The following is an 11,686-nucleotide window of genomic DNA, read 5'->3' on the forward strand; positions in this document are numbered from 1 at the left end:
TGTGTGTGTGAGAGAGAGAGAGAGAGAGAGAGACAGACAGACAGAGAGAGACAGACAGAGACAGAGACAGAGACAGACAGACAGACAGACAGACACAGACAGACAGACAGACAGACAGACAGACAAACCAACAGACAGACAGACAGATAGACAGACAGAGTGTTTGCGAGAGTGTGTGTGTGTGTGCATATATGTCTTTACCATGCCAAAGCAAATTTCTATCCAGTACATACCTGGCAGTCTTCTGCTTGCCGCTTTAGTTTCTCCATCCTCTCACTTGGCCGACCTTGGGATGAAAGAGCTCTCTCAATATCTGACAGCCAGTCAGAGTTCTCTTTCACCTGTGGTGCAAAGCAAACAGCAATATTTTGAGTTAAACCAAGCAGAAATGTCACACCTGAGTGTATTGTTTTTATGAGACCTCTGAACCTATAGAATGCTAAAGTCATCATATACTCTCATGGCCAAGTTTACTAACAAATCTTTATAGAATTTGAACACTGAAATATTACAAACTACAAAACCAAAGTATTCTTGTAACTTTTACACCAACTGAAAATATGGAGAGCTGAAAATTATTAATCCCAATAGACATTTCCTAGTGCAAGTCAATGTCGAAAGTACAGAAGATTCATTCGAAATTAAAAAAAAAAAGAAAAGAGCAAAATCGGACAAAACCTTAACAAAAAGCACACCATTTTATATTTTTAAAATCTTAAAAATTCCTCCCAATCTGCTTATTGGTCTACAACTTTCAGGAATGGTGTCAAATTGAGACTTACTTTTTATCATACAACCTTTTTAGTACACACACTGACTCACCTCAATGAGGGACTGTACCACAGCCTCATCAGACACCAGGCTGACCTCCCCTGTCTCCGGGTCCAGCTGTACCTTAGAGCTCATGGTGAGGAAACCGTTGGCCAGCCCGTCACGCAGCGACATTCGCAAACCTCCCGCTGCGACAAACTCGGTGCTGCGAGGGTTCACCTTCCCAGAGTCGATGAGATCTTTGAGGGAGCAGGAGGTGTCCACGTATTTCTCCGGCTCTATGGAGGGGACGAGAAGACCCTGGGCGATAGCTTCACTGACCGTCATAGGATGACCGGTGGTCTCACTGACAAAGTGTCCAGAACTGGGGTCTAGTTTTCCGTTCCCGACCAGAGCACCGAGCGTGGTGACGTTTCCGCTTTCTTGATCCACGAGGAACACAAAGTCGGGGTTGGACCCTCCGCACTCTTTAGCTTCGTCCAGCGCAAACTTTTTCCTCGTGGCCGGGTCGATGATTTTGCCTGTCTCGGGGTCAAACTTGCCTTGCTGGATGGCCTTCTCTAAGGAATGTTGGTCGAAAGCAGAGAAGAGCGCCACAGCCACGGCAGGCTCCACCTTCTCCATCTGTACTGCCAGCTGGAGCGGCACAGTGCCCACCGTGTTCTCGTCGGCGTACGCTGCTTTGGGCACACTCAGAGCACCCAAGGTCACAGCCTCCTCCACCGAGGCCAGCTCGCTCACGTTGGGGATCTTGATGCCCTTTATCGACGTGTCCATGCAGCCTCGCAGAAGAGACAGACTCTCAGCCTTTTCAGCCAGCTGCTCGGGGGAAATCTCGGCAAGAATTTGACCTTGTTTGATAGCGTCGCTGACACTGAGATTTCGCCCTGACCCTGCATCGACGATCTTCCCAGATGCTTTGTCCAGTCGGCCCGACTCTAAGGCCTGAGCCACGCTAGTGATCCTGTCTGTTGCAACGTCGAAAAAGAAGGTCGTCTCAGGGTCAAGGGTACCGTTCTCAATCGCTGCCTGCAGTGTGTGCGTCTGACCGGTGGTCAGATCAGTGACCAGTCCAGTGTCCGGGTCAAACTGACCCGTACGGATCATGTCTCCAAGACTTGCGCCATGGTAGGCTTTCATAAGTGTTTCCAGCACCGATGGCTCCAGATAGCCCTGAGCACAAGCCTCTAGAAGGGACACTGTCTGACCATCAGGGGTCTGAAAAGTTCCCTTTGCCAAGTCAATCAAGCCCTGCTCAACAGCATCCTCGAGCGAGATGGGCTTCCCAGTTCTGGGGTCAACAATCATCACTTTAGCCGTGTTCACTTGATCTCGGAGACGGTCAAGCAGAACTTCGTTAGGGTCCGCCTTCGCCGCTTCCCCGTTGACCAAACCTGGCTCGCCTGCCTTAAACGTTTGTTTCTTCACCTGCAGCTGTTGGAAAGCGAGAACAGTGTCGTCATCTCTGTCCCTGGACGGGTCAAACGGCCGACACTTGATGAGCCCACGCTTAATAGCCTCCTCTAAGGGCATGACCTCACCGGTGTGAGGGTTCTTGTACGTTCCTTGTTTTGGGTCAACGATGCCATCTTGAATGGCTCTCTTTAGGGAGATCTCCTCCCCCGTGACGGGGTCGACTACTGAGGCAACCTTGTACTTGACCTCCTCTAGGACGATGGACGTGTAGCTCTGGTACATGGGGCCGTCCCTGTCGTCCTCGTCTTCTAAAAGTGATGGGTCAGCCATGAGATAGCCAGCTCTGACAGCATCCATTAGAGACAACTCTTCACCTGTCACAGGGTTCCGGAACTTTCCTGCAGCAAAAGAGAAAAGGATAATTATATCATACAATCTATAGGGAAATAAAATTGTTGCACATACTTATAACATAACGTACAGCTTAATCTTTCCCTTCATCCACCACCCCACATTTAAACAAAAGTCCCAAAGAATGTGCAGAAAACCTCACATTTCACACCATGTACCTTTGGGATCTCTATAAAAACACAAGCAGTTACTTTTTCCTACACAACTGAAAATAAACTATGCTCCATTTCCTTTGGTATAGTATTGCTATTTTTTTTTTTATTAATTGTGTTCGGTTTAAGCACACTCCTCTGTATATACCTGTTGTAAAGTGCATTGAGACATGTTACAAGTACCAGGTGTAAAGTGAACTAAGGAAGTATATATGCACTTTCTGGACAAAAAGGAATTAGTACCTCTCTTAAAATCACTACACTGATGTGCCCTAATACATTACTATCATTTTCCTCAAAGCCAGACATGATGTACCTGAAAAGCATGTACCAAGTAGTACATCTCTATTCTCACCTGTCCTCGGATCCAGAAGTCCCGAGGCGATGGCCTCCTTCACACTGATCATCTCCCCTGTCCTGGGATCTACGACCCCAGAGATAGCATAAGTCTTTGTCTCTAGCGAGTTCTGCAGTAAGTCTCCCTGCTCGCCACCATTCTGAAACATGCCGTTGGAGAGGGCGTCCGCAAACTCTACAGTGATGAGACCTCGCGCGATGGCCTCCGCTATGGGGATAGATTCTCCTGTCTCCAAATTGTTATAAGTTCCAAACTCTTTGTTGATGATGCCCCTTGACAAGGCCTGGGACACGCTGAGTTTCTGACCGCTTTTGAGGTCGATGATCCCGGAGATGACAAACTTCCTGGTTTCCGATGACGAGGTGGGTTGATATGACGCTGCCCGGATGCCGTCCACCTCATCCATGGGTGTGTTCCCAGCAAGGGCTGAGCCCTTCTGCTTGCGCTGTTTGTGTCTTAGTTCGGCGGAAGACTGTTTGTCCCTGTGTCGCTCGTGGATGTAGATCTCCGACTTGAAGGAGGTCCACTGAGTCTCCTTGGTCACAGGATCCACATCCACCGTCGGGATAACTCTGCAAAAGATATCAATTAACCTCAAATAAGACATAAAAACATTGAGGCTGTGACTGTAACATGAGCGAATATAAAGGACATATCAAGCAGAAACTTTAATTGACCCTCAAGAAACATCAAAGTTTCATAAAGGTTTTTTCTTCTCTAAGAAGACCACATGTTCAAAGGCCCTAAAAGTCAAAAGGAAAACTTTCTCGACACTGAAAAAGAACTAATCAAATGTTTGATATAAATTCAAAATCTTCAAATAAAAGAATTTCAAAATTCAGTTATTTTGTGAAGACATATAAGAGAAAAGAATAATTTTTCAAATGAGACATTAATACCAACTCAGCATCTCTAATGTAACAGAAAATTCTATCAATGCTGGAAAATCCACTACTTCTAATTGAAAGCTTTTAACATATCCAAATCTCAGCCTACATTCAAAATGAAAAGAGCATTGTGTCAATAAACAAACCTCTGGAAGTAAGCGTTGGAAGTGTAGGTGGGTGGGGACGTCAGATCTCTGACTAGTAAACTCTCCTCCTTTCGATTTCGTTCTGATTCTTCATAAAAGTAGTCACCGTACGCCAACAGCTCCTGCAGGTGGAAAGATAACATACATCAACAAGTTGAATACAGAATGGAAGTCAAGCCAAAGTTGGAAAGAAAAATCAGCTTTATGATAATAGTGTTGGGGGGGGGGGGGTGTATTCATATCTACCAGTTACATTATTCTAGAAAAGGTTTGAACCAAGAAAGATGGGTACTATTCTTCACTTGCCTTTATTTTGCCTTGAAGAGTCCCAGGCTTGGAGGCACGTCCTAGAGTTAACTACTTAAGGGTCACATTGATAGGGAATGGGTTGAACTTTGGGCTCCAGACAAACTGACTACCAATAAGACCTTTCTCAAAGTTTCTGTACTCTGTGGTCAGTTTACTAAGAGCACAAGGTCCATTTACTTATTACATATTTGGCCACCCAATTCCAGCTTGTTAAGATCAACACAGGAAAAAAAGAGCAAAAGAAAACAAAACGAGACAATGAAAAATATGTAGAGGAGGAACGAAGATCAGAAAAGGAAAAGAAGATAAGGCTGTGGACTTTTTAAAAGGAATAGGAATATTCATTCAGCCTTTGATGAAAACAAAAAAAGAATTACTGAGAAGAGAGTTTACCTTGTATTGTCTCAGCAAAGTACCAGTTGTGTTCCATCTCTGTACAGCAGGGTTTTTCAGATCTTTTGAACCTGAAAATGTTTTAAAAAATAAAGCTCAATTAAATGATTGTAGTGTACAACTATGTGGCCATCAGAGTCAAACATTCATGCCAGCAATATACAATTTACAAAAGAACAACTTTGAGGCCTGCAAGAATTGTTTTACATGACAAACAATGTCGAAAGGAAACTACGTAGACAAAACTTGCTTTCAAGGAGTGAAATCTTTTTCTATTTGCTATGTTCTTTAGAAGAATACATGTCCCTTTATACTCATCTGAATCATATTTTAAAAATGAGGGAAAATCTAAATTATCCTCTTCCTCTTTCAGCCTTCAGTATGTCACACTAATTAAACTCCACGTCTAGGCAAATAAAGAAGACAGCAATTTTAATTTCGTAATGAATTGTGACCGTACTGATTTCTGCACAAATAAAAAGTTATGGTTCATCTAAAAAGAGGCACAGAACTGTAACAAACACAAAAGCCTTTGACAAATACTGTTGAACCTGTCCAAGCTGACCATCCATTGTCTAGGTGAAAAGTGGACATCTTAGACAGGTGACCTTCTTGGACAGGGTCATTATAATATAGAAGAAAAAAAAGAAGCAAGAGGGGCAGTGGGGAGTGGTCATTTGTACAGGTGATTGTCCTGGACATGAGGTCGTAGGAGCAAGTTTGTATTTCCATATCTCCTGTGAAATTTTGGACACTTCAAGAAAATCCAAGCCCCTATTATAATATTTAAGTGCCTCACCTGGCTTGACCTGACTGACCAGCTTCCGAAAGGCGGTCATCTCGTTCTTCATCTTCTGGTACTCGGGGTCGTCCAGCGAGGAGCTACGCAGAAGTTGTGTGGCCTCATTGGCCAAGGTGAGGTAAGCTGACTTTTGTTCTGATGATAAGCCACTCAGCTGAGGGTTAGTGTATTGAAATAATAAATAGCATTACTTATATATTGATTGTTATTTGTATATTGAGTGATATGAGGACACAGCATGGACATTTTCAGATACATGCTGGTTGCAAAACAAGCATTCAAGTAAACTCGCACTTGAAAACATACTTTTAAAAAATTGACAAAGTCTACAAAGTACCGACTATCACAAAACTTGCTATCAGAAAAGCAAATTGCAATGCCTTGCAGCTTAATTTATAATTTTTAACATCAAAATTGCCACACTTTGCATACATGAAGAAACCTAACCAGCCTAATGTGTCTGTTCAAGAAACTGGTCATTTGTACCAGGTTCTCATAGTACACCATAACTATGACATTACACTTAGTACTCTCACCTCTTTCGGTTGTGTGTTGGCTACCATGATGGGAAGAAACTGTAAAATTTGAGAGCGCAAACGCTTCGCTGATGTCTCACTATGGACGTACATCTGTTCACGTAACCTGCCGGACAATATCAAATATGTACATTTAATTTCCTTGTCTGATAAATGTTTCTGACCAGTAGCAAAAAGCATTGAAAATATCAAATGTCAGAGAATTCTAGAAAAAGAAAAACAGAGTGTTTAGAGAGGACAAAAATAACATTTAACATACATTGCAAACTGATCACAGTAAAACAACAAACTACCAATATTTTTACATAACTATTGTTTGCCCAGTCTTGTAGGCCAGGACGATTACTACAAATAAATATGACAGGCTTCACTTCATAAAAAATAGCAGCATTTATTATTCACTGAGTACAACTGACAATCCAGACAGAGCATTCCATTTCCTATAATCTAAATCCTTCATCTTGCACTAAATCTTTGCCCAGAGCCAGTAAGATATGGACCTAATGGAAAGACCCTCCTTTCGAATATTAACCAAAACACTTAACACCCAACCCCATTGTTGTACTGTGTCAATCATATTGCAATACAGAGCTTGTGTTAACTCCCTTGTGAACTTTTGTTGGCAGTGCTGAACACAAAAGCGCCAGATGCAGCTGATTAAATTAAATCTCACCTGTTGACCTCCTGGAAGCACGAAGGATCTGGTGGGGGAATCACCAGCACTATAGCAGACACTTCAGATTCAGCTCCATCAGATGTTTTCACCTGAGACAAGAAAAAGCAGTTACATATTGGTTCTTGTACGAATTCCTGTTTTCAGATATCATCAAAAATTTATGTCCTGAGAGCTGTTGCCTTTTTAATTTAGCTGTGATGTTAGCTAACACATAATGTGTACAATGTTATACTAATCAGATGATGTGATTTTGCTCGGATTGGTCAAGGGAAAGAAGAGCTGCTGCCTTTCATACCATTTAAGTTCTATGCTTTAATAAAACATTTCAGTTCTATGCTTTAATATAAAGTGAGTAGTGCATGATGGCAAAGGAAGAAGCGGACTGACAACATTGCGGAGTGGACAGGGTAATCCTTCGCTCAAACTCAGGCGCTCGCAAAAAAAACGTGAAAAGGGGAGGCACCTGACGAGGCTCTCTATCATACAGCACCCCTATGGTCCTCGCGGAATTTTGGATCAGTAAGCAGTAAGTAAGTGCATGACGTAAAAGAGTTTTTCCATCAGCTTTCTGCCCATACAAATTTTTTTCAAGAATCTTTTAGAGCTATCTAGTTTTAAGACCACTTTTGACAGCTTATACTGCAGTAACAAAAGACATAATGGACTCACCATCCACCGTTCTGGGTCAGAGTTGTCAAGGATCGTGACCATATCATCTCTCTTCAGTGATACCTGGAATAAAACAAATACAAAGAGCTTTTCTTTACAACTGTTCAACCCAACATGTAAAAGTCTGATAAGTCTCTGGAAAACAAAATTTGACATTATTTTACTAAGGAATAGCCCCCCCACCAGAATATGAAATAATTTTTTAAAATTTATTCAATTTAAACAGCCCTGGGAATCAGTTTCCAATGAAATGGGTATGAGAATCATCACTTTACTTCTTTTCATTTGCCTTTACACTTGAAGGCCAGTTTTGACAACAAATAAGACGGTCTTCTATAGCACAGAACAATCATCTGGCCTTTAAAAATCTAAAAGAAGGGTTTGGCCAAACTTTGTGTCTCACTTTATGACTGCCTCACCTCTTTGTGGTCATAGTTGACTAGAACCTTGGCCTTGACGGGCCAGTCCGGCAGCTCCTTCCTGTAGTGGATGGGGTACACCTCCCTGCTACGCTGTGTCAGCCGCTCCACCCGCCCTTGGTAGTCTAACAGACGGTTCAGCAGCATCTGACAGAAGGACGCGACATGAGTAAAAGTATAATGACAGTAATTAATAACATTTGTACAGCGCATATCCCTGCTCAACAGTAAGCTCGATGCACTGTGCAATCTATATTTATCTAAACCTTATTAGAAATCTAGATTTAATGACAAATGCGTCAATGATCTGTACATAGAGGAAAATAATTCATACTGAGAACAAAACCTGTTGTGGGATATCCCATATTTCAGGAATTACAACAATTTCCTGAAAGCAATATCTCAATCCATCCTTATCTCGTAACATTATTCTCCTCACCCTGAAGTGTTGTAGCATGACAGTGGGGTCAGAGGTCTTGACCGGTGCAGTGACCGTCGGGCTGTCCAGCCACTGCAGGTAACTTAACATGTCCTGTTCCAGGTGCTTCACATCATGGTGGAACTAGGGGGCACACGGAAAAAAAACGACATTTACTTTAGCATTTTTAGTTTTGGTTAGAGTTTAACGGCACATAAAACACGAACAGGTCATACAAGTACCAAAGATAGACGTTTTACTTGAGAGTAACATACAAAGAGATACAATCTAGTTCTTTGATCGCATTAATGGAGCAAACTACACTAGATCACCCATCAACCACCAGCAGACATTTACAAGAGCCATCCTTTTCTTCAATTCAAAATCGAAAATTCACAAGTTTGATATCCTAGCCCTTCACTTCAATTCTTTGATGTCCTTGATTACATGAGTTTGCCAAACAATCAAATTCATAAATATCATCAATTTCAGTTTGTTTTAGTAAAGAGAAATACATTGATACAGATATGGTCTTTTACTTTTTTTATTTTATTTTGGTAAGTGTTTTACGGTGCTCGCAACTGCATAAGGTCATATGAGCCCACAGGACACATTAAACATTTTCAGTTTGGTAGGATATTTTGAATTTTGCCAGGGTGGCGGCTGAAGCCTACTTTTATCAATTTTAGACCACCAAGGGATCTTTAACGTGCGCAACTTGCACACGGGACCTCTGAGATTTTTCGCCCTTGTCCGAGAAGGCTAGGTGTAGATCTTTCCTACCAGAAGATCAGGGGTGAGGCTGAAAGACAGCAGTAAGAAGAAGCCAAGGAGTTGCAGTAGAAAGGCTGCAGAAAGAGTCAGAAGCCCAGAGGAGGGTTTCAAAGGAGGTGAGGGGGTGGGGGTAGAAAGTGGAGACGAAAGCAGATGATAAAACATTGCTAGAGAGCAGGAAAGTAAGCGAAAGGAGAGACTTTTAGAGAGAAAAAATTTTTCCACCGCTACCCAGATTCGAACCCGGGACCTTTGAATGAGAGGCGAATACCTTAGCCTCTAGGCCACGAGAGCCCCCGGTCTTTTAGAGCAGGAAAAAGGCAAGAGAGATAGACAGAAAAACTGAGAGGGAATAAAAATCAATAATTTAAAACACCTTGAAAAAAAATTAATAATCCTGTGGATACTTTTAAATCTGAAAAATTATTTTCTAAAAAGCAGCATTGAAATAAATGTCAATAAGTTATAATTTCCAAAAAATATCCAGTTGCAGTGTAGCCTTCCAGAAGATTAAATGTAATGATTACTTCGTGCTTGTAATTTGATTCTAATAGAAATATCAGCAGAAGGCTGAGGGTTCAATAATGTAGAAATCAGTGGTACAGGGTCTAATATGTGTTTTCCTAGTATAAAAAACAGAAGCTGTGCTACTTGGAAAAACACAGGCAAAATTTTAAAAAACAAATATTTAGATTTTACAATTTGACTTTCAAGGTAGGCCTATAAGAACCAGAACCAAAACAAAGAGAGCAAAAACATTACAGCCTGTCTTGTAATGTGTTAATAGCAGAAACAAAATAAAACAACTACAAATTTAAAGGTCTGTCTTTCCAATAATAAAAGACAAGCAAAACAAAACAAGCAAAAATTTTACAGTTTGTCTTTTCAGATACATCAACAAAAAACAGAAACAAAATTTTAAAAAAGCAAAACAGTCTGTCTTTCCAGGTATTAAAAAAAACAAGCAAAACAAAAGAAAAACTAAACTTGACAGCAGTCTCATTTTCTCTCAGCCAAGAGTGCGTTTGTCACCTGATGGAATCCCCCTGCGTTCTCTGTGTGTGTGTCCAGACAGGAGACCAGCTCCTTGAGCCACACCCAGCTGTTCCGCAACGCATAGACACAGTCCTGGAACACAGTCAACAACAATGTTTAGTCCTTCTTATTCACCGTACTCTTTTTATCTGATTTTTTTATGGTCCAGTACCCCTTTTTCAGGTGCAATGTTAGTGATAATTTTCCTATCAGACAATCATTGACTACATGAACATGAGTGAGTAGGCAACATAAAGAAAATAAAGTGCAATGATCTGCCTCAATAGAAATCATTACTAAGTATGAAGTATGCCTACATGATGGAAACCACTCCCCCCCCATACCCCGCATAATTTTGCTACATTTTAATGGTCCAAGGGGATCACGTTTCTCTATAATGACCATTTTTCTCCTTGACAATAGGTGGTGCTTTTGGACTGGATCGACTGTATGACAAAATACAGTCTTGTAAAGTAAAAGCATGAAGTCATGACCTCCTTCCTTACTTGACCATCAAGCCACTAACAGACTTTTTTCGGCATGGTAACAGTCATATTTCATAAAATATAGGAATTGGTTTTAGGGTTAGTAAGAGTTTTACGACACTTGCAACACAATAAGGTCATATAAGTGTCGAAGATGAGAGGCGTTACAAGACAGAAGCAAACACATAAAAGAAGAAGCAATATGGACAGTAGATGTTTGATAGGAGAGAAGGCGCAAACCACACCAGAGCACCCGCCAACAACCCACAGAAAATAGAAACACATAAAAAGAAAAGCACACAAAAATAGTCGCTTTTAAGGACAAGTGGGCTAACCTAGATTTTGGGGGTTTCCAGAAATCTTGACCCACACCAAAAGTGGACATTGCCCTACCAATCGGAGAAGTTTGGTTTCATTGGTGTGTATATTTCTTTGGTTAAGGAGAAAACCCTCCTTGTCTTTTAAAGAAACTGAACAAGGGGCAAAAACTTTACCCTCGATTTTCTCAAAACAGCATTTTTCGGGATAGCCCCCTCGTGCTTAAAAGCGACCAAATAACAAGCAGCGAACAAGCATGAGAGACCCGCGGCTCACCTTGTGCATGCGTGACTGGCTGTCCAGGTCCTCCCCTCTGTACACGCTCTCGAACACTTTGGGCCGCTGGCTGAGGTACAAGGCACGGTCCTCCACGTCGGTTTGCACATTCTGACAATGAGAGAGGAGAATTTGGGGATGGGAGGTTTGTTTGGCTTTTCTTTCTTTTTTTTTTTTGGTAAGTGTTTTATGGCGCTCGCAACTACATAAGGTCATATGAGCGCGTGGGACACACCTAATATTCTCAGGTGATAGGACATTTTGAATTTTGCCCAGGTGGCGGCCGAAGCTTACTCATCGACTTTAGACCACCAAGGGATTTTTAACGTGCGCAACTTGCACACAGGACCTCCGAGATTTTTCGCCCTTGTCCGAGAAGGCTAGGTGTAGATCTTTCCTACCAGAAGATCAGGGGTGTGGCTGAAAGACAGCAGT

At 41.9% G+C, this 11,686-nt stretch overlaps 1 protein-coding gene across 1 annotated transcript in view; it reads right to left on the minus strand.

The window, feature by feature from the left end:
• The window catches only part of LOC101856188 (microtubule-actin cross-linking factor 1), a gene marked incomplete in the record, with an annotated part of 184,436 nt that overhangs the window by 101,308 nt on the left and 71,442 nt on the right, over nucleotides 1-11,686 (minus strand). Inside the window, 13 exon segments of the mRNA XM_005100294.3 lie at nucleotides 234-341; nucleotides 823-2,585; nucleotides 3,106-3,680; nucleotides 4,142-4,263; nucleotides 4,844-4,914; nucleotides 5,643-5,799; nucleotides 6,182-6,287; nucleotides 6,855-6,946; nucleotides 7,527-7,589; nucleotides 7,946-8,092; nucleotides 8,385-8,507; nucleotides 10,170-10,265; nucleotides 11,252-11,362. Coding sequence (XP_005100351.2) covers nucleotides 234-341; nucleotides 823-2,585; nucleotides 3,106-3,680; nucleotides 4,142-4,263; nucleotides 4,844-4,914; nucleotides 5,643-5,799; nucleotides 6,182-6,287; nucleotides 6,855-6,946; nucleotides 7,527-7,589; nucleotides 7,946-8,092; nucleotides 8,385-8,507; nucleotides 10,170-10,265; nucleotides 11,252-11,362 — 3,534 coding nt within the window.

This window comes from Aplysia californica, unplaced genomic scaffold (genome assembly GCF_000002075.1).
Source record: "Aplysia californica isolate F4 #8 unplaced genomic scaffold, AplCal3.0 scaffold00243, whole genome shotgun sequence".
In the NCBI taxonomy this organism is placed as follows: domain Eukaryota; kingdom Metazoa; phylum Mollusca; class Gastropoda; order Aplysiida; family Aplysiidae; genus Aplysia; species Aplysia californica.